The following is a 22,429-nucleotide window of genomic DNA, read 5'->3' on the forward strand; positions in this document are numbered from 1 at the left end:
GTTAACACCTTTGCACTCCCATAAAGACTTGTTTTCTAATTTAAAAGCTGGATACATAGCTGAATAACTAATGCACGTGCCAATGGTTGTTTAGAAATTAAGGGTGATAAACTGTTGGAACCATCTACCAAAGGAAGCCATTACAGCACCAACTTTATCATTATTTAAGACAAGATGCGACACTTTTTACCAAAACATTAAATATGATACCTAAGTTTTATTTTCTGTTGTATATAAATCTTAGGATCAGGACTATTACAGGTCTAGTGCCTATTATATTATTCCTGTACTACAATAATAATAATAATAATAATAATAATGTGTTATGGAACAAGATTCGTTCTATTTAAATTCCCATGCACTCATTTAATTACTATGGTCGCTAGTTTTCTTTGTTAATTGGAAAGGGAAATTTATGCAAGCTATTCTTCTGTACCACAATAATTTCTTGGCTGTTTGTTTCATACTTCAGCTAAAGTCTGATGTAGTGCATTGTCTGTAAAACTGTGGTTTACCTTGAAGTACTTCAGTATCCCATAACCTGTGTAGTAATGTGTTTTGAATCTCCTCTTAGCACAAGTTTACAATATAGCAATTTCTGTGGATGTTTTTATGTTTTATTAATGATTCTTCTGCCAGTAATATTGTTGGCAAGAATCTTCAAGGTTCTTGGACACATTGATTATTTCACAGCAATTCTTATACTTTAGGGAGTACTGAAATATGGATCTACATTTGTGCTGCCTGAATCATACCAGCAAACGAATGCATCATAATGTAAAATTTTATTTTGTTAGGCTTCTATGTATGCTTAACTCAGCTGTGTTGCCAAGCAACAATGCAGGGTGTAGGCTGTTGAGAAGACATTAGAGTTGGTTTAAAAGTGTTATGTATCTTCTGACCAGCCTATAGGTTGGTCAGGTCATTCAGTCATTCAAAAATGTTGCTGTGTGGGTAGGTTATGTTTGTATGTACATCATGGCTGCACATGAAGTGGAAAATATTATTTCCATTTAAGTGTAAATGATTAATTGTTGAACAGGTGGGTGATGACTAGGCTGATTAGACTGAATGAGCTAATAATACACACAGACCTAGACGCAGTAGATGTTGTATAGGTACATTGATGGCTTACAGTGTATTGCTGTTACAGCAGGTATTTTTAAAGGTGTCATGGCTAATTAGAAGGCTTTATCAATGAGTAATCTGCTTACTATTGACTGTTTTCTTGTGTGCGATAGCAGCACCATTTAATGATAATAGTCTAATAATACAATAGGTAATAATGATCAAGAGACTACTATAAGTCAAGTTGTTGTTTTAACCATTAATGATAGGAAGATGGTACCTGCTGTAGTTTGAATGTGTGCTGATTTTCTGATCTACAACCTACTTATTTTACTTGTGAGGTGATGTGCATTTAGCCCTGAAGCCGCATTATAAAATGCATATACTGCATCCGCATAAGCAACCAAAATGGCTATTGATAATCGATCAATTGATAATTTGTATGTGGAAGGTCACACAGACATGCAATTTAGAATGCTACGATGGGATATATTAATTCACGAATGTTTTAAATAAAGAGGATTGTATCCTTGAGGTATGTGAACTCTGTGAATTCTAATTGTGTGAAAAGTTTGTTTATCGATCTACGAGTTGAAATGGTCCACTGTGGTACTGTTCAAGCAGCATCATTTTCAGTTAATTACTTAATATCGGTACCCTTGTTGTCATCTTCACAAGTGAAGTGAGTTAATGACAATTCTTGTTTATCGAGGACAGATTTACAACTGAAGAAGACGGTGAAATATATATTGAATACACTGTTAAAAATGAAGTGCTATGGTAGCACCTCTAGGTGCTATTTTTGACTGAAGCAGTCAAAATTTAGCACTTTTAGATGCCACCATAGCACATCAGTTTTTACAGTATATAATAGTTTGTTGCCAAAACAGTTATTGTGATGTGCAGTATATCGATAATGTCGTGTATCGTGATAAATTTCTATATGGTAATCAAAAACTAGTAAATTTTGTATCATGATATTATCGTGGCACATAATGGTATACAAAGTTTGCTGAAAAATGATGTTTAGGACAGCCGTGCACTGCAAAACTTATTTTCTGTAATAGAGACTGCCAGTAGGTTAGATGGGGCTACATTGTGTTGTACTTTTTATATACTGTATGTATAAATGCTACATTTGTAATTTATTACCAGGACTTCACACGGATTTACATATCGTGACAATTTATCGTATTGTGATAAAATAAGTGTGCGATAATTGTAATTGGCAATATACAAATATTTTATATCGCACAACACTACTATAGTAGCATATGCTTAATGGTCTCAATGACAAATTGTAGTTTTTGGATCAATGGGCACAACTCTGAAGCTGCCAGGTGACTTTTGCCATCCATTTTACAGTTTGGAAACTTAGAGCCTTAACCAATTAATCACGAAATTATCAGCGACCATCAATGCATAATGCTTTGTTTATTATCAAATAATACTTTTCAACTCAAAGAATGATTTTAGCTCTAAGGAAACAATTGCATTATAAATGCACACTAGTTCAGGAACGATCCGGTTATCCTAGAGACAAGTCTCCTACAGGCATTTCCATTTCAGTACTAAGGCACCTCACTATGGAATGTGCGATACATATTATAGCAAGGCAAAATTTTGTTTTATGGGTGAGTTATGATGCCATGCTACCATATGGCAGCATTGGAAATTAATAGCACTGTGCCTATATATGTATGATATTTGCATTTTAAAGCCTTTTAAGTTCATTCTCAGGATAATCACATAATTCCTTGTATGTAGTGTTGCCTCTGTAAAAGGAAGGTGAGAAACAGCTGTGCATAATTAACACTACACAATCACCTTTGTCCTTGTACCATGTTAATAATCAGAACATGACCAGCACTTCATCTGAAACCATCTAAAATTTTTAGACCTAAAATTGTTAGCAAACTACTGCCTGTTACTTTATTGTTCTTTTTTTTTACTTTTTTGCTATACGCAGTGTGCACACATGTGGATGACTACCACTTGCTATCTAGACTATGTGGTGATCAACCACAACTTTGAATCAGACTAGTCATACATATCTCTGGAATAATGGATATGACAACACTCATGTGTTGTCTTGACTGTACAGTTCGAGTGTGCCAAGCTTAGTAGCTTGATAGCTTGGGAAACCTAGAGTTACTAAACAGACCACTTAGTTCTGGCAAACCTTCCCCAGCAGCAAATTTTATGTTTCCAAGCAATATGTCTACGGCACAAAGAGCAAACGAAGCAGTCATTTGTCATATGACATCTCATCACAACAGCTATCATTGTACCCACTGTTACTGTTTCTTTTGTGCCTACATTAAGGTTACAGTATAGTCACGGGCAATCATTCAAAATTTTGAATGCCTATCGATACTTTTTGAGAAGCCCATAAAACCAGTCTAGCAGCGTGAAAAGTTTTAAATGAAGGTGAAGCCCTTCATATTTAATGTTTTTATGTAGCTACAGTGTAGTTGAGGCAGGTGGAACACTACAATTTGTTGTAGTAACACAGGTAAGCCAGCCCATGCGTACATTGCTCAGCTCCAGCTGCAAAAGCTGTAGGCTCTATTGGCTTTTCTGGGGCATAGTGATACTGTATATTAAATTTATTAGGTCTGTGGAAGTGTTTTTGGCGTGTTTCTTCCCAGTGACTCAGATACAAGCCTTCAAAGAGCTTGTTTCACTCGAAAATGCTACTAAAAGTTTAATAAAACGTCTATACAACCAGTAACTTAAAAAATCACTTCCACAGGACCTAGATATTTTAGTTGTTTAGCCACTTGTGTTGAAATTATAAGGATTCAGTAATCTGTTAGTCTGGTTTTTGGCAGCGAAACGTTTTTATAAAACACCACACACCCAAGAATAGTCATTATTCTGTAGTAAAAACAAACAAGCACAATTAGTTGTATTGCTAACACAACACAGATGTTGAAATTATTTATCCCTGCTTGGTTTAAAGCAGGTTTTGTAATTTGTTCTGCCCACGCATTTTAAACTATTCCATAACCTTAAGCCGGTCTTGCAAAGGTGTCACAACCAGGTGAGCCAAGGGGCTCCACACTATTGACTAACTAGTCAATAAAAGATATTAGTTAAAAGAAGGATCTTGTTTGTATGCATTAAACCATGGAAGCACATTCAGCTAGGTAATTCCTTGTAACATTCACTGTGCCTGTAATTTTAGTTTGTTCAGTCCTGGCTGGAGTGTATAGTGTAAGTTTTGTTTGCTTGGATCTCAGTTGGTACTCTTCAAAATTAGTTTTGGCTGATCAGCTGTGGCCCTCACACTCAAAAAATTATTCCAACATCCTCGTTGTCATGTACATGTAGTGATCTCACAGACTGTGGGATAATACACTATTAGAATCTATTATGGCTTCATTATTGATGTATAGCATAAAAATATTTACAGCCTCTGTTATAGCATTATATTATAATCCGAATCACTACAGACTCTTATCATATGTCACACAGCATTGGTTTATCTCACCTACACAGCAAATGAGTACATAAGAAGTAATTTTGGATTGTCTTCTTCCTATACCACTTATGTATTCCGTGGCACTCGTAATTTATTTTGAAGGCTTTTACTTTTTTGACTATTGTATTAGCTGATTAGAATTTAGAAAGAATTGGAAAACTGTTTGTTTACATGTCTGCGTATCTGTCTACACCCACATGAGTCAAAAACACCAAAAGTACTCAGTGTTTGCACAAACTATTGGCCATACCTCTGTGATGATTGCCAAACTACACAATGGGTTGCTCTGCATTATACCCAAGATTAGCACAAGTAGGGTTGTAGTCACTCTGTCATGTCAATAGTTATTATAAATGGCCACCAAGTTGTAGTGCCTCATGATACTTGGTTTCATGGTTGAGTCGATATACATGTACATATATGCATGTTGTTATTGCAGACAAGGAAGTCTTATGCGACATATTTGTTACTTCACTATAATTAGCACACCAGTATTTTCTGTCCGTTTTGTAGCATCTGCTACATGCTTCATCTGTGTATGTCTTGTATCACAGCAACATGAATGGATTTCTGTAGAACAATTAATCAAAGTTAATCAAAATATCTCTTTATGGAGATCATGTTGTGTACATATTTGGTGCAGTGTTTCTACTTATAAGCTAAAACATGGGGTTAATTGAGGTGTGCAGATATTACTAAATAGAGACTACACTGCTTTAGACGACGTCATCAATGATGTAGAGAACATTCCTGGTGATAATAGCAGATTACACTGTTCATAGTGTTCTTCTACTACCAATACAAAATTTGTAAGAATATACAAAATTGCACAATTTTAAGAAGTTGAGGCAGGTATTCTGTTCGTAGGTTGACTCATCTTTATACCATGTTTGATTGTATACCTACCTGCCTGCCTGTGCAGTTGCTTTTGTACTATTTTACATCTAGCAGTGTGTCTATGTGCAGGAAAATGGAAGACTAGCAAACCATACAGGCTTGTATCATGATGACAACATTACTGATAATGGGCAATACAGTTACTGTATACTTCAGTGTATGAGGGTATACTTCAGTGTATGAGGTTGGCTGTAGTTTTTCTGGCCAAAAGCATTGGTAGAGTAATAATGTACATGGTATATGCAAGGGACATTATGAGTATTCCTGTATATGGGAGACTATCCATCTTGTTTTAAATTGTACCCTACTTGTGCATGGCACTATGTACACACCTTTACTTCTTGTCCACAATGTCTCTCCCCCCCCCCTCCCAACTCCTCATGGAGGTTACCCACGTAGTCAAGGGGTGTTGAGTAAGTGATTTGCAAGAGTGTTTATTCAGGAGGTTGGACAATCACAGGGCTTGGGTTATTGACCTAGTCTGCATCCTCCTGCCAAACAATGCTTGATTGAGTGCATGGTGTACGTATTGAATGGCCTGTTGTGACTTGCAAAGCCAAGGAATCCTTGGTCTCCAATGCATAGACAGGTACTAGAGTGCTGTACATGCATTCTTCACTGCTTGTCCTAGAATCTTTTATCCAACCCCAACACTCCATAGGAGGTATACACCGCACCTAGCCAAGGAATGCTGAGTAATTTATTTTAAGTCGTGTATTCACAGTAGGCTAGTTGAGAGGACTGGATACCGCATAGCTGGTAATTTTCGAAGGGTTTTTATTTTCGGATATTTCGAAGAAGCCCTTCTATTCGAAAATAAATTCCCATGTCTGGTTGTTCTTTGAAAATATATTCCCACAAGTGAAAGCAACAATCCAACTTTCGGTGATTCGCTTGTGTAATCTTCGAACTTTAGCTTAGTATTACTAATGATAATGGATAAACTGTATCATTACTGTGCCAATAACCAGAAAACAGGTGATCCAGAATGGGAATTGATGCCGTCTGCTCTAGAATCTATGGTAGATAGCTAGCTATGATAGAACCAGTGAGTTTACTCCACTCGAGACTCCCCCAGCTTCTCTCCAGTGCACAGGGATGGGGATTATTCCATCATTAAGTCAGTTTTTGGCTAATATTCATGTACCTTCATAATTGTAATGCAAATTTCCATTTATTTGAAATCCACCTGGACTTTGAAATATGCACTTTTCGAAATTGAAATCCTTTGAAAATGAGATTTTGCTTATTGTCCAAAATTTTCTGCTTCAAAAATAACCCGCTATATGGTAGGCCACAGGCAGCATTATTAACCTGGATCAGCAAACTAGTCTGGTAGCAACAAAGTATCCTCTGCATTAAAGCGTGATGTATGTGCTTGGTTGGCTTGCATTGGGTTAGCCACACTACCAACAATGGTATGTAACCAAACCCACCAAGAGAACACACACACAACATACTTCCACGTTGCTTGTCCTAGAGTCCCCTAACACTCCAATGGAGATATACACAACAAGGAATGCTGAGTAATTTATTTTTAAGCCATTTATTTAGGTCTGTCAAGAGAGCCTTGAAGGTTGGGTAGGCTACAGGCATTGAAAAACTGGTCTGGAAGCAACTATGCATCCCCTGCATAGCCTGTTCATGTTTAGTTGAATCTTTTATGGCTTCAGTGGAGTAGGGTGTTGATAACTTCACCAGTCTACATAATAGTTAGACATCGAACACAGGGTTCTACGGAATTTAGAAACCTAAAAGGCTTTGTGTTGTGGTGCACGAGCAAAGCGAGGGCGCTACTACAAGGCCCGAGGGTTTCTAGAACCCTGTGTTTCGATATCTAATTTAGACCACAGCTCATCGTTATACCTTCACTGCTGCTTGTTGTTCCTTCACAGCTGCTTGTGACATGAGAAATGTAGCATTTTACAAGCCCAATACACCTCCCTGTAACTTGTTACGCATTTTATGGCACTTGCTATCCAGTTAAACACCCATGCGTTGCCAATGTTACAGGCACGTAATTGCCATGTTTTGTATCACCCCAGAGACGGGGATCTATTGAGACATGAACAAGGGATCTACAGGATTTAGATACCTGTCAGTAGCCAATGAAATTTGAGTATTTCCGAGTATTTCACCTTGCTGTGGCCTAAATGTACATGTGACTGGATATGGGTCTTATTGCCCATTTCAGCAGATTTGATTTTTCACCAGGAACACAAAGCTACATGAATAAACTATCAGATTTCACAATCATCTAGATTGGAGTGGTCTGCTTTTGCTGGCTGTTTTTCCCAAGCACAGTGGTGATCCGTACATGCGGTGTATGGCTTTTATGGAGCTCTGGTCAGCCTGGGGGTGGCTGTATGTGACTGTACAGCTCTGTGGTGTTGATTAAGACCTGTGCTGTAAACTTCCTTTCATTCAAGCCAGTTTTGAGACTTGAATGTCCCATAACTTGGCCTAATTCATCCCTACGCCTTCCACATCAAAATTTTACACAGCCTTTTGCCCTCTTTCCAGGCCCCTACCACCCTCCTCTTTTGGAGCTTGCCTGATACAGTCAACCTCGCTTTAAAAACTATCTAAAATGGCAGGAAACTTAGCTGTTGGCTACTTGTACAGTGGATGCTCTGGAAGGTAAGGAATTGATGTAAAACGTGTGAAAATTTGGTACACATGGCTTAAACCATTGGTGAGCTACAACACAACAAATACTTTTATCGGCATTTCTTGATACTTTTAAATAGGCGATAAGACCAGTTTTCCCAGACTGGGTCTCATGTACGTTATCTATGCCAGCTGTGATAGCCCATCATTTCACAGGTTTTCAATACAGGTCCCTGGTGAGATAGTATTCTTGACTCCTCTGTTAGAGTATTTCTTGACTCCTTGTTTTCTAGTATCTATATTCTTGTATTCTATAACTCCTACCTCCTTGTATTGTATTGTATTCTTGACTCCTCTAATAGGAATTTTTCCATTAGCCACACTACCAGCAATGTCTTGTTACCAAGCCCACTAAGAGAAGGCTGACAGCGTGTGTACACACATACACAAATTCTCTGGCTGCCATGCAAAGCAAAACACAGCTATTGCCACCTAGCAAACCAGCGCTGGAATGTCTGTGTATCACTCAGACATTGAATCTTGTACAGGCAAATCATCTTGGGGCAGGACTAGTAATACACAGGAGGACTGTCCAGATCAAACGGAGAGAGGCTACGGAACCCAAAGTTTCACAATGACTCCAACACTGCTAAGCATGACAGTTGGACTTCTGCTTCCCAGTTAACACCAGGCCACCAGGTCCCCCTATTTAAACTGCTGGGTAGGCACATGCACACGTACACACACACAAACATGCAAAGTAAGTATATAGGCTTTGTATCTGTTAAACATGTGACTATTTAATTAGAGTATTTCATGTGGTTGGCATTGCCTGCTCTTGATGTGCATTTAAAGCTGTAAACCCTGAGAATTGAAATTTGTAAAAGAATTTATTTATTTATTATCAATTTTTGTCAATGACAGGGGTCACACAAAAGGCATAAGCCTGTACACAAAGAAAAAAGCCAAGACAAAAAAAAATTGTAAAGACAAAGACAATAGCTATTAAATGACTGCAATGATGTTAACTCAATAATGATACTAGCTGTTGTCATTGCAGTCATTTCTTGGCCAGTATCTATGATGTTGCAATTTTTTCACCCTGGCCCACAAATATATCACTTATATTATAAGCCTAAACCTGGTGGATGTACCTGTCTTTTTCTCTTTTTTCACAAGTATACTAAAATTGCAAAGAATGTGTTTATACTTATTGGATGTACATTGTTCTATTACAGTGTGACTGTTCTATTAGAGCATTTATTCTCACATTTCTAACACACACATTTGTGTTTTTCACGTCATTGTTTTAGTTATATTTATCCACACAGTTACAAATCGTTTTGTGATTGGTAGATAGTACAACTTGTGCTCATGAACAGTTTATCCTGTAGGCATGACAAAATATTAGTGTTTGAGCTTTACATTATAACTCAATAGCTGTTACTTTTTTTTTCTTCTTCAAACCACCAACAACTTTTAGCTGTGACGACTAACATCTTTTACAGATTGTTTTCAACTTTCTTAGACTGCATGTTTCTGGAGGATTGATTCACCACTGGGTCTAGGATATGTATTCAGTTTTCATGTCAAAATTCTGTCTCCCTGTATGTACAGACTTCACAGGGTTCTGGTGGAATAGCAGTTTGTATAGATGCCCTGGAATTTATTTCTTATAATCCACTCGTGAACCAGCTGAAACATCTTGTTGATCCTTGCATCACTGTTTTCTTTAGTTGCAGAAGGAGCTCATAAGCACTGCAAGGTGCTTATAAGCTCCTGGTTGCAGTAAGCCTTGTTCAGCCATTGTAATCTCATACCCACCCCTACAATAAGGTAGCACACCTGACCTTCATTTAGGACCTAGCATTTATTTGACTTTAAATACAGTACAGAGATAGTTCCATAAGCATTGTACTCTGTTACATGTCGATAACTCTGCTAATTTATCGGATTGGTACTGAGATTTGTGTTTACTTTTTATATGATTATGCTTAATTTTAAGCAGCGAAATCTCATTTACATTTTATGTGTGTAAGTGTGCAAAGAGGAGACCAAAAAGCAAAATGAAGAAAAAAAGTAGGGACTATCATTTCAAGAATTCCTGGTTGGTTTTTTTATTTTTTTTAACTTGGTATTTGGGCTAGGTAATACCGATTACAATAATGTTTAAACATTCACTAGTAACTATAAGATTTGTATACATAAGTACATAACATAGTTATCAAGAAAACATTTTGTTTTGACATTGTGGTGTTTCCAGCTGAAGTTAGCATATGCTATTAGCACTTTATATGTTTCGGTAATGTAGTATTCAAACTGAATTGGGTTAAATGAATGCTTGTCAAGTCATTGAAAACAAATTACAAACTAATTATGAACACATGTATTTGAAAATGTCACTATGATTAGATACTTGTGTACTAGTGTGTGGTGTGTAATAACAGTGTTAATCCCTTGCACAGTCGGATATTTTTGTTGTTTAGCATCTCCAGTAACATCCCCTGTTTCCATGACAACTGTAAGTATTACTATATCGGCTGCATACATTTTGGTAAACACCATAGTAAGATCTACAACAGTTTCGCTTGGCTATGCAGTAACATCTGCTTTTGTCAAGGGTTCCATACAGACATCTGCGATTACAAGAACATGAGCATTTTCCATAGTCGAGATTGTAATATTGGGGACACTTTCGGTTGCAGTCACATTTGCATTTGCTAGCATCAAGTCCATAATAATCAGGACACTTGCGGTCACAGGCACACTCGCACTTGTCAGAATCAAGTCTGTAGTAGTCAGGACACGTGCGATCACAGACGCATTCGCACTTGTCAGAATCAAGTCTGTAGTAGTCAGGGCATGTGCGATCACAGACGCATTCGCACTTGTCAGAATCAAGTCTGTAGTAGTCAGGACACGTGCGATCACAGACACACTCACACTTGTCAGAATCAAGTCTGTAATAATCAGGACATGTGCGATCACAGACGCACTCACACTTGTCAGAATCAAGTCTGTAGTAGTCAGGACACGTGAGATCACAGACACATTCACACTTGTCAGAATCAAGTCTGTAATAATCAGGACACGTGCGGTCACAGATGCACTCACACTTGTCAGAATCAAGTCTGTAATAATCAGGACACGTGCGATCACAGACGCACTCACACTTGTCAGAATCAAGTCTGTAGTAGTCAGGGCATGTGCGATCACAGACACACTCGCACTTGTCAGAATCAAGTCTGTAGTAGTCAGGACACGTGCGATCACAGACACACTCACACTTGTCAGAATCAAGTCTGTAATAATCAGGACACGTGCGATCACAGATGCACTCACACTTGTCAGAGTCAAGTCTGTAGTAGTCAGGACATGTGCGATCGCAGTCACATTCACACTTGTTTGGATTTAGTTGGTAATATTCAGGGCACGTTCGATCACAAGCACATCTGCATTTATCAGCATCCAGAGCATAATAATCAGGACATTTGCGATTACAAGCACAACCACAATTGTCGTAGTTAAGTTTGTAGTAGTATGGACATCTGCGATTACAGCGACATTTACATTGCCTGTAGTCAAAACTGTAGTAATCAGGACAGTTGCGATCACAGACACACCGACACCTGTAAGGATCTAGTCTATAATGTTCAGGACAGGTGCGATCACATACACATCTACATTTGTCAGTGTCTAGCCTGTAGTTGTCAGGACAGTGGCGGTTGCAGACACACTCACATTTGTCAGTATCAAGCCTATAGTAAAATGGGCACTTGCGATTGCAGACACATTTGCACTGCCTGTGGTCGAGAACATAATTTTCTGGGCATTCACGATCACATACACATCTGCACTTATCAGAATCTAGCTTGTAGTTATCAGGGCACTGGCGATCACAGTTGCATCTACATTTGTCGTTATCCAGACTATAAGAATCAGGACACTTGCGAGCACAGACACACTTGCATTTATCCCAGTCAAATTTGTATGGTGCAAAACATCTCAGGTAATAGTAATAGCAGCTATAATCTGTTGCTTCTGTGACCTATTTGTAGTTGCACATTATAACAAGATATTCATACAGTAACAACTATACTAACATACCCAGATGCATCCCAACAGTACAACAGTAGCAAAAAACAGTATTCTTCCTTCCATGCTATACACTCCTCCTCACTACAGAACAGTGTGTTGTTCTATCTCTTGGGTAGCTATATTTATACTGTTATCTTACCACTAACAACATTATTGGTTTTTGATTGTAATGTGATTGTAATATGCTCTGCCTAGCAAGTGATTTGTAAGGGAGTGTTAGGACCTACAAGCCATAAAGAATGTGTTAAAACTTATTCATGATGTGTTGGTACTGACTTAATTTATTGTCAGACATTAAAAGATATATGAACATGTTATGTCTCTGTGTTCCTTTTCTGCAGACTGTCTGATAAAATTTATTTCTGGCTGAGAAATTGCATTATCTCTTTTGTGCATACTGTGAAAGGGGAATATTGTGTAATAAAGTATCATTTTGTATCCGGCTGTGATTGGCTTAGTATGTGTACACTCCATTTCACTACACTTCTCAGGATGTATGTACATACTGTAATTACATTAGCTCTGAATGATTGCTATCTATAATGTGTCAGTATTCATACAACATATGTAGTCAACTACTCTAAAAGGTACAGTTTACACATTCATTGTTCATTGACGCTATAACTGGTTTTTTATGAAAATGTATCCCATTTCAAGCAAGCTAGTTTTTTATTTTGATAGTTAATACATTTTCACAGCTAGAAATAAGTGGCAATTACTAAGTTTTGGCTAGCTGTTAATATGACCATGTGCTGATATCTTACTGGTGGAGTATTTGTTGATGAATAACACAAGTCTGGTGTGGTGTGTAGGTGTCTTGTGTAATTTTGGGTGCAGTGTCCTTGTTTACATTGCTCTATGATAATGCTTATACTTTAGTGGTCAGTGGTTATAAACCAGTAGTTTCACATGCCACATGCAATAACGTGAGCCAGGAATACACCATAACCTGCTCAGTGTTGTTATGACTTTAATGTTGTAAATTGAATACTTTTTGTTAAAGCATGTAGCATAATAAACATATGAGATATATGTGAGTGTCGTGTACAGTACAATGAATGGTGATGCAAACATAGAAACGGTTCCAAATCAAATCAACAGTTCACAGTTTCTTTAGCACTTCCAATAACACTGTCTGTATTTCTTACAGCTATACTGACTGCTGTAGGACCTACACGTGTTGTAGTAATAACTGTGATAAGATTTACAGCAAGACTTTTTTTGTGCTACACAATAGCATCTGTTCTTATCCAGGTAGTAGCCATAAGAACATTTGCGGTCACAAACACACTGACACTTGTAGGGATCCAGTTTGTAGTAAGAGGGACACTTGCGAGCACAAACACACTGACATTTGCTTCGATCCAACCAGTAGTATCGAGGGCACTTGCGGTTGCAGACACATTGACACTTGCTTTTATCAAGCCAGTAGTATCGAGGGCACTTGCGGTTGCAGACGCATTGACATTTACTTCGATCAAGCCAGTAATTCTGGGGACACTTGCGATCACACACACATTGACACTTGCTTTTATCAAGCCAGTAGTATTGAGGACATTTCCGGGCACAGTTGCACTGGCATTTGCTTCGATCCAGCCAGTAATACTGGGGACACTTGCGGTCACAAACACACTGACACTTGTATCGGTCTAGACTGTAGTATGGTGGACACTTGCGATTGCAAGTGCATGAGCATTTTCCGTAGTCAAGGGTGTAGTATTGTGGGCATTTGCGAGCACAAATGCATTTGCAGCTCTTCCAGTCATAGTAGTATGGACTTCGGCACTTGTAGTAACTACTGTAGTGACATTTTCTTTTATATCCATCAGCTTCAGTAACCTCCTAAAAGATGTAAATTTAATACACAGTCTAACAAGAGTGATATAGCTTACCCAAATGCAGCATAAGACAGCAAAAATAATAACTGTAGCTTGCAGTGTGCCTGCCATTGTTGCAGTTTAGCAATGCATGTGTATTCATAGAAAGGCTGCTTTTTATAGGGTGTAAAAACGATGGGGCTTCATGGAGTGTCATACACCTACAGGAAATATTCTGTAGCTAAATAGTCACACCTTGTCCTAATTTAGATTCAGTACTGCCATTATTGTGGAATATTGCAGCATGGTGTTTATTTTATGCGTACATAGTGTTTGTTTTATGCATACATGTGGTTTATAAAACTTATTATAACTGATCTTATATCAGGGCAACTCCTTAATTATTGTACCACTTTTAGAAAGATGGTTTCATTAAAAGTATCTCCCTACATTAATTTGACTTGTTGCATAATTCTTGTTTCACTAAAGTAATTAGAAAACCTTTACAGCTATCCATCATACAGGTAATGCTGAATCATGTTATAGCACTACTGTAGCCTGCACTATTACCAGGTGTGCATTGAATCCCATGGATAAGGGAGCATGCACCTCCATACACTCAGTATTATGTAAACTTTGTCACACCTAATTTTTATTTCTGACTTTGATCAGTTATAGGCATGTTGTATAATCATGTTGTATAATCATGGTGTATAATCATGGCTAATGCTTTATCTAGTACCTATATACTAGGTAATTGTATGTAGTGGTATTATATTATTACCAGGTAAAACGTTGTGGTTCAGATTTATTAAATACACCCATATGCTCATTTATTGTTTTGGGTTGATCACTTTGTTGTAATATCTACTGTGCTGGTGTTTGATAGAGTGTAACAGACTATGAGGTTAATAGTTGCAGAAAAGCAACGATTTGTTTGTTTCAATAGTTTTGGTTTGTACACATTTCAAGTTAGACTATGTGACAATGAATATTATGTATGCAGTAATTTGATTTTGTTTGCAATTTCTGTAATTTACCACAAACTTGAGCTATGTGTAGAGTATTAGCATATTCGTGGTATCCCAAATGACCACACCTGCCATATGTTGTGAACATATATGCACAATTGGAGTGATACTAATATGTTTTGCCAGATTTTTGTTCTGTCCAATGTAAGATACCGGTCATGTAAGTTGTTGGTGGTCCGTCTGGTGAATGTCAAGTAAACAAAGCACTCATCTAAGTTGGGCTCAATAACGCAGCAGTTTTACTAAAAATTACTAGTATAGTAAGCAAAGGAAGAAAAAAAACAGCATTGTGTTGTTGAGTGTCATGACTAATGTTTGCGCCTGGTCAAGTCACTACATTTGAGGTGAATATCAATGCTAAGACTGGTAACTAGTTTGGCCAAGTTCAACTTGCTACAGAAATAACTTAATTTATTTTTTGTCTTATCTATCTCTGTATGGTAATTCAGCTTACTTCTTCATTTGACTCGTGAAGATTTGCTGGTCTCTTATAAAATGTTTTTGTGACAAATATACTGCATGAAAAGGTACATATCTCGCAGAACTTTATTGAGCTGTTTCTTTTTTTGTTGTTTTTAAAATACATTTCTTTACCATGCCTACACAGGCTATCTCAGATTTTTGGTTGTAGGACATGCATTCTTACTGACTGACCGGAGTGATCAGTGATGTATAGCTTATTCTGGTGGAGTGTGGTACAGTAGGTGTCTTGTATAATTGTAGGTGCAGAACATCTTGGTGTATAGTCATTAGTCATAAAGTAGCAACTTTGCACAATGTAGATGTAGTAGTGCACTATCTGATCAATACACATTGAAACTCTGTAAAGTATTAAACACTTTTTAATATGTGGTTTTGTATGCCAAGCCATATCATCATGTCTCCACATGTGCTTCATCTGTGTGTGCGTGCATGCGTGTGTGTATGCATGCGTGCGTGTGTGCATGCGTACGTGTGTGCATGCGTACGTACGTGTGTGCATGTGTGTGTTCATATATTCTATCCCACCATTACCTACTCTCTAGTGCTGAAACACACCATTAATACGTACGTACGTACATTCATACATATTTGCCATGATAATTACTTGTTATTGAAGCATGAAATGTCAATATACAATGGACACGTGATATATATTTGAATGTAAATACAGAGCGATGAATGGTGATGCAATCAAAAGAAATAAACAGTCCAGATCAGATTGGTTCCATTAGGCTCACAGTTTCTTTTAGCACTTCCAATAACACTGTCTGTATCTCTTACAGCTGTACTGGCTGTTGTAGGAGCTACACGTGTTGTGGTAGTAACTGTGATAAGATGTACAGCAAGACTTCTTATGCGTTACACAATAGCATCTATTCTTATCCAGGTAAGAGCCATAAGGACATTTGCGATCACAAACACACTGACACTTGTAGGGATCCAGTTTGTAGTAAGAGGGACACTTGTGGCCACAGACACACTGACATTTGTATGGGTCCAACTTGAAATATGGAGGACACTTTTTGTCACAGACACACTGGCACTTGTATGGATCCAACTTGAAATATGGAGGACACTTTTTGTCGCAGACACACTGACATTTGTATGGGTCCAACTTGAAATATGGAGAGCACTTTTTGTCGCAGACACACTGGCACTTGTATGGATCCAACTTGAAATATGGAGGACACTTTTTGTTGCAGATGCACTGACATTTGCTTTTATCCAGCCAGTGGTATTGAGGGCACTTGTGGTCACAGACGCATTGACATTTGTATGGGTCAAGCTTGTAATGTGGAGGGCACTTGTAGTCACAGACACACTGGCACTTGTATCGGTCTAGGGTGTAGTATTGAGGACACTTACGAGCACATATGCATTTGCAGCTTTTCCAATCAAAATAGTATGGACTTCTGCACTTGTAGTAGCTACTGTAGTGACATTTTCTTCTATATCCAGTGTTACCATATCCAGTGTGGCTATATCCAGTGCTGGTAGTAGCCTTTGAAACCTGCTGATAGATGTAAGTTCAATAAATGCTAAAGAGAAAGCAGCAACTTACCCAAATGCAGCATAAGACGGCAATAACAATCACTGTAGCTTGCAATGTGCCTGCCATGTTGCAGTTTAGTGAAGCTTGCATTGTCATGAAAATTGGGCTTTTTATAAAGCATAAAAATGAATGGGCTTCACAACGTGCCACACATCTACAAGGTTGCTAAATGGTCACACCTGTCCTAAGTACTGCAGCCAATACTGTTTTTGTTTTACAATGTTGTAAGATGTTTGTTTATTTACGTGTACGTGTTTCTTTTAACCATATTTGCAACTGATAGCTGTCAGCACTTTTTGTAAAGCAGGCATATCTATTAAGTTTAGATCCAGTTTTCTGGACCATACAGGTTTAAGGGTTAAGGTGCAGTTTTTTGAAAGGTAAAAAATTTTGTAAATTGTCACCATCCAAATTGTTGAGAGGAAATTTTTCAGACTGTCTATATTGAGTCACACAAAGTGGAGACTTTTGCACATAGAAATTTGCAAAACTATCATTGGTCCAATGCTACCCTGACTGCAAGAAAGCTTCAATTCACATGACGGTGTGGCAATGTAAGATAATGTGGTAGTTGGTCATGTGATCACGACTATCTTGATGGAGTACTATGACGTCAGTTTCTGGCATTGCTGTTCTTTTACTAACTTGTATCAAAGCTTATGCTGATTATAGTTTTTACAGCGACAAGTCAAGATGGTGGTACTGCTCTAGCTAATGATAAGGATATACTATATCCTGGCACGCATGTATACAATACTATTCGATACGGTATAATTACTTTGAAAAAATGTTTCAAGTATTTTTCAGTTCAATTAGCAAACATCATGCCCAACAAAAATCTTCTTTGCATTATATTCAACTAAAAGTTTGTAATTCTCTTTATTTCATGGAGGCTTTATTTTCTTGCATATTTGAGAAGCTCATGGTTGCAAGTGTTACATTTTAGCTGATTTTGTATATATGTAACTACTTGTTCCTATGAATGAAATCCTCTTATCTATCTACAGGGGTGTATATGGTATTGGAATTATACTCACTGTATGACTTATTCAGTTTAGCATAATCAATTATTGATCTTCATTTGTGCAATTGCATTAGTACACTAATTATGATGTTATCCATGTTCTGTGTTTGTATTTTGTTTTCAATTGTGGTTGATGTATATTAACAGTAGTAATTCTGGTAAATGCATTAGTACCAATTTCGCACACAGTTTATGTAAGCTCTGTCACACCCAAACTATTTCTTGCTTCAATCAGTACGGTAGAAGCATGGTGATAGGTATAATTGTGGTTTATATTGATATTAGTAATCATATTTAATGATACTGTATTACTACCAGGTAAATATTTTGGTTCAGACTTAATTCAATGTAATGAATACACCCATAAGTTAATTAATTACTGTAAGTTGAATGTTACACCTTATGTAATAGTTCAAGGATAACAACATATACAAAACAATTTGAAACTTACCAAGTAGTCTCATTTTAATAGATTCTTTGTTGCGCTTATCCAATAGCACCTTTTTCTGGCTGTGGACTGTCTTGTTGCCCACTTGTTCTACATTGTCCAGGTTGACTCACGTGCCATTCTGTAACTACCTGATATTGAGCTGTGGTTGTGTAAGCCATTTTGTATATTGATCTATTGATCATAGTTCCTGGACATGATTTTTATATTGTATATATTCACTTTGGTGTTCTAACTGTTTCTGTGACAACTACTACAAAGAAATGACAATGGTAGTATACTGGCATATATGTGCTATTTGTTCTAAAGGCAAAGTATATGCAGTATGTGTACGTGTGTATATATTCACTAGCTCGGTGTGTATAGCATTGTAAGATTCAGTCTAACAGAATTATCATAGGAGGAGAGCATGATATATAGCTACAGAATACGCATGTTTTTGCTGTATTTTATTTGCAGAAAAGACCCTCTTGTTAATTAACAGAATTAACATGTGGGTTTCTAATACTAATGTAAATTGTGTTAGGTGCAGTCTTATAACAGAGTTAATAGTAAACATGAAATTTAACACCATATAGGTAATAATCTTTTGTGATATATCTAGAGATCTCGGTACTATGAAAAATTCTGAATCACATGGTAGTACAGCTGTCACTTGTAAACGTAAGCACCACTATTACATTTCACAGAATTTTTGGCTGCACACATTCTGCAAGCTTCAGTTTCTACATCTTGATACGTGAATGTTTCATTCTGAGCCATAATCTTCAATATGTTTACTACTATTCAAACAGTACCAGATATGCACAATTAGCCGTTACAGTGAACATGTGTACAAATATGTTTATTTAGAAGTGATCAATCAAGGTGTTTCTAATTCAGTGTTCGTGACATAACGTACAGGTACATGGGTGTGCTCATAAATAATGTATGTATTTTGCTTTAACATACTGTTTATGTTACAAATGTTTCCTGCGAATCTAGTGCTTCTATGTACATTCAGAATTCCATATGCATCCATGCCTTTTACAGTTGTTAATCCCCCCAGCTAAGCCATAGTAGTTGCAGTATGGAATGTAGTCTGTAGATTTTGCTGTACAGCAAGGACAGTAGCATCCCTTGTAATGGTGCCACCTGTAAGACACTGTTGAAAGACACATGAAGAATCACGTATACTTACTGGCAGTTTCCTGCATTACATGTAGATCTTTCGCATTCTTTTTGGTTACGTAGTGATTGGCAACTAGAATTTGAATCGGGAATACATTCACATGTGCCTTCTTTGTGTTTAAATTTTGGATCACATTTATTTGCACATTCACATTTGCATGTATCAGGACTGTACACTCTACCATCTGGACAAGGTAGAATGCTTTTACATTTACATTCACAGCTGGTTTCATTGAAATATTGATTACTCTCACAGTTCTCAATCCTTCTGCACTGACACTGGCAAGTGTTGTGGTTGAAATACTGTTTAAGTGAACACTTTCCAGAATTAGAACATTTACAGACGCACTCTTTATCAAGAAACTGATGGTCTGGGCATGTTGCTTTGACTGGACATTCACACATACAAGTTTCAAGATTCTTAACTTGTGGCTTTCTGCAGAACTTGAACCAACAATCACAATCACAGGTGGTCTTGTTGAAAAACTTAGGGAAATAACAAGTTTTCTTATTTGGGCATGTACAGTCACAAAGATTTGGTTTGAAGATTCTTGGGGGCAAACATTGGTCTTTGGTTGTGCATTCACAAGAACACGTTTCTTCGTTGAGTTCAGTTGATGGCGGACACCAGATTTTGCATTCACCAGATCCTTGTGCCTAAAACATACGTACATAGATATATGGTTATTTTAAGCAAAACACTACATTAAAGTTATATTATATTATTACTAATCTATTTTAAAAGTTTCCATATTAAGACTTATCTAGATATTACAATGAAAACACAATTTACAAGTTTTACGAGAATACTTACTATAACAGTCTTGATACAAAAAAGAGTAAACATCAGGAATGCAACTTTGTGCATCTTTGCAGCTTTTCAGTCTTTGTCAAGGAACAATGCCATAGTACAGTTGTGTTTTTACTTTAAGTATTTGTACTGTCTTATGTGTTATGGCTATAACTGCTTGAGCTTTGTTTTATTGTTTAGTTTGCTTGTTGGAACAACAGTAGATGTGGGTGTGTTGTATTAATATCTACTCTATGCTGATACCACTGAATGTGTCTGTTTGGCCATAATCCCATGACAAAAAAAAAACAAGTCTTTATTCGTAGAATAAAGGCTATTGACTAACTGTATTAAGTTCCCACGAAGGCTGTTTTCCTTGTATTTCTTGAAGGGGTGAGACCTGTCGCTGAAAATTTTGAATGGAAGTTCTGTATGAGTGTTTTAAGAGTGCAAAGTCTTGCTGTTAGCTTCACAAGAAGACTTGGAACAGTGGGCATCCATCACTGGTGGCAAAAAATGCTTCTTACAGAAATGGAATCAGCTAAAGAATTCACATAAGATTAGATACTGTAACATTTAAAATAGTTGAGAAAACACTTATTTTGTGTGTACTTGTGTTTTAAAAATTATTGTTTAATTAATAACACTGGTGTTTCCCTACATGCTTGGACCTAATGTGTGTTGAAACTGATTGAATTGGTTAATAGGTATCAATGTACTTTCCTACCCTGTTTATCTATTGCTATCTTTGCTGCTATTATGTGATGTAAAATTCACTAACAAAGATTGCTTGAAAGGGGTGTACATAGTGAGAGAAGAACAAAGATGAAAGAACACATAGGCATAGAAAGATGCTGTTCTACTTCTTCACATCCAGGTGCCTGCCTGGTACAAACAGTAGAAGTATAGTTAAGCCATGCCAGTGAAAGGGGGCTAGCAGTTCTAAATGAAAGTGACTATGCAGGCATGGAAACTACCATGGGAGTGGGTTGGTCAATGGTCTCAGTACAAATGATAACGGGATAAGTAATTACAGTAAATCATGTCAGGTGTATACACTATTCCTTTCTATTAATGATCTCGAACACTCAATAAAAACAGCATGTAGTTTTTAAACATAAACAGTGTATCAAGCGCTGTGTATTTATAGACCCTCTTGCAAGAGGAATTATATTTAGCTTTGCTGGGAAAACGGGTCAATTCCTTCAGTTTATCAGCAAGATTCTCTGTAGATCCTTCTCCAAGCCTTCAGCGTACTTATATGTCATGCTTCTACATGTCTTTCAAATGTACTGATTCTATTGATTCACTTACGTATGTGGCAGATGCGTGGATTTTTACAAGAATTACATAACCAGGATCACGTGCTGAAACAACTCTATATACAAGTTGTCTGGCAGGAAGTTAAGTGGTTTCTTTTGCTCTTAAAGTAATACTTTTTGCAAGATAGTTGCAACTAGCTGGTATTGATACGTTCCATGGTATTAAAAAAATTGGCTTTTTTTCTTTTGACTAAGGATACTGCAAGTTATGGTCAAAATGCATCCCTGCAATTTCCCCATCATGCTTTCCACATGCATACACAGCTCAATAACTCTTTCCTTAGTGAACGAAAAAGGCCAAGCCCCAGTTCTGTATGGTTTAGCCACTATTCATCTTGAAAGGTGAAAACTTTTGGCTATCAGCACATCTACGTGACAATTATACATGTATAATGAATTTGAGACTTAAAAGTAAGTACTGACAGCCTACGTGTCACATGCATGAGAATGTGCGATGCACACTTTTGCGTATGTCACATTTGATGATTTCCGTGTTCTTTGTGTAAACTTTATGTTATGTGACGGTCCACAGTCGAATCGACTACCGCCAGTGTGGGGTTTGCTCAGGCTCACCCTAATAAAGCTGTATATTAAAGCTTTGTACATTGTGTACATAGTACAGTTGAGTGTAT

The 22,429-nt window shown here is 37.3% G+C and overlaps 3 protein-coding genes and 1 long non-coding RNA gene across 4 annotated transcripts in view; 1 reads left to right on the top strand and 3 right to left on the bottom strand.

Moving 5' to 3' along the window:
• LOC136237300 (serine-rich adhesin for platelets-like) overlaps window positions 1-22,429 on the top strand; it is an 87,676-nt gene that overhangs the window by 25,246 nt on the left and 40,001 nt on the right. The gene's annotated exons all lie outside the window — the stretch shown is intronic.
• LOC136236350 (balbiani ring protein 3-like) lies at window positions 10,387-12,290 on the bottom strand. Its single transcript, XM_066026494.1, has 2 exons — window positions 12,170-12,290; window positions 10,387-12,110 (listed from the first exon to the last, which is right to left on the bottom strand). The coding sequence occupies exons 1-2, from the start codon at window positions 12,221-12,223 to the stop codon at window positions 10,545-10,547; spliced, it is 1,620 nt and encodes a 539-aa protein (XP_065882566.1). The 5' UTR covers window positions 12,224-12,290; the 3' UTR covers window positions 10,387-10,544.
• Window positions 13,130-14,122, bottom strand: LOC136268319 (uncharacterized). The gene is made up of 2 exons (XR_010706978.1): window positions 14,053-14,122; window positions 13,130-14,002 (listed from the first exon to the last, which is right to left on the bottom strand). It is a non-coding gene; the product is annotated as an uncharacterized lncRNA (long non-coding RNA).
• On the bottom strand, window positions 16,084-20,730 carry LOC136268718 (balbiani ring protein 3-like). Its single transcript, XM_066064161.1, has 5 exons — window positions 20,500-20,730; window positions 19,696-20,342; window positions 19,508-19,649; window positions 17,053-17,208; window positions 16,084-17,004 (listed from the first exon to the last, which is right to left on the bottom strand). Exons 1-5 carry the CDS (start codon window positions 20,551-20,553, stop codon window positions 16,237-16,239), a joined length of 1,767 nt encoding a protein of 588 aa, XP_065920233.1. The 5' UTR covers window positions 20,554-20,730; the 3' UTR covers window positions 16,084-16,236.

Source organism: Dysidea avara, chromosome 10 (genome assembly GCF_963678975.1).
Source record: "Dysidea avara chromosome 10, odDysAvar1.4, whole genome shotgun sequence".
Lineage (NCBI taxonomy): Eukaryota > Metazoa > Porifera > Demospongiae > Dictyoceratida > Dysideidae > Dysidea > Dysidea avara.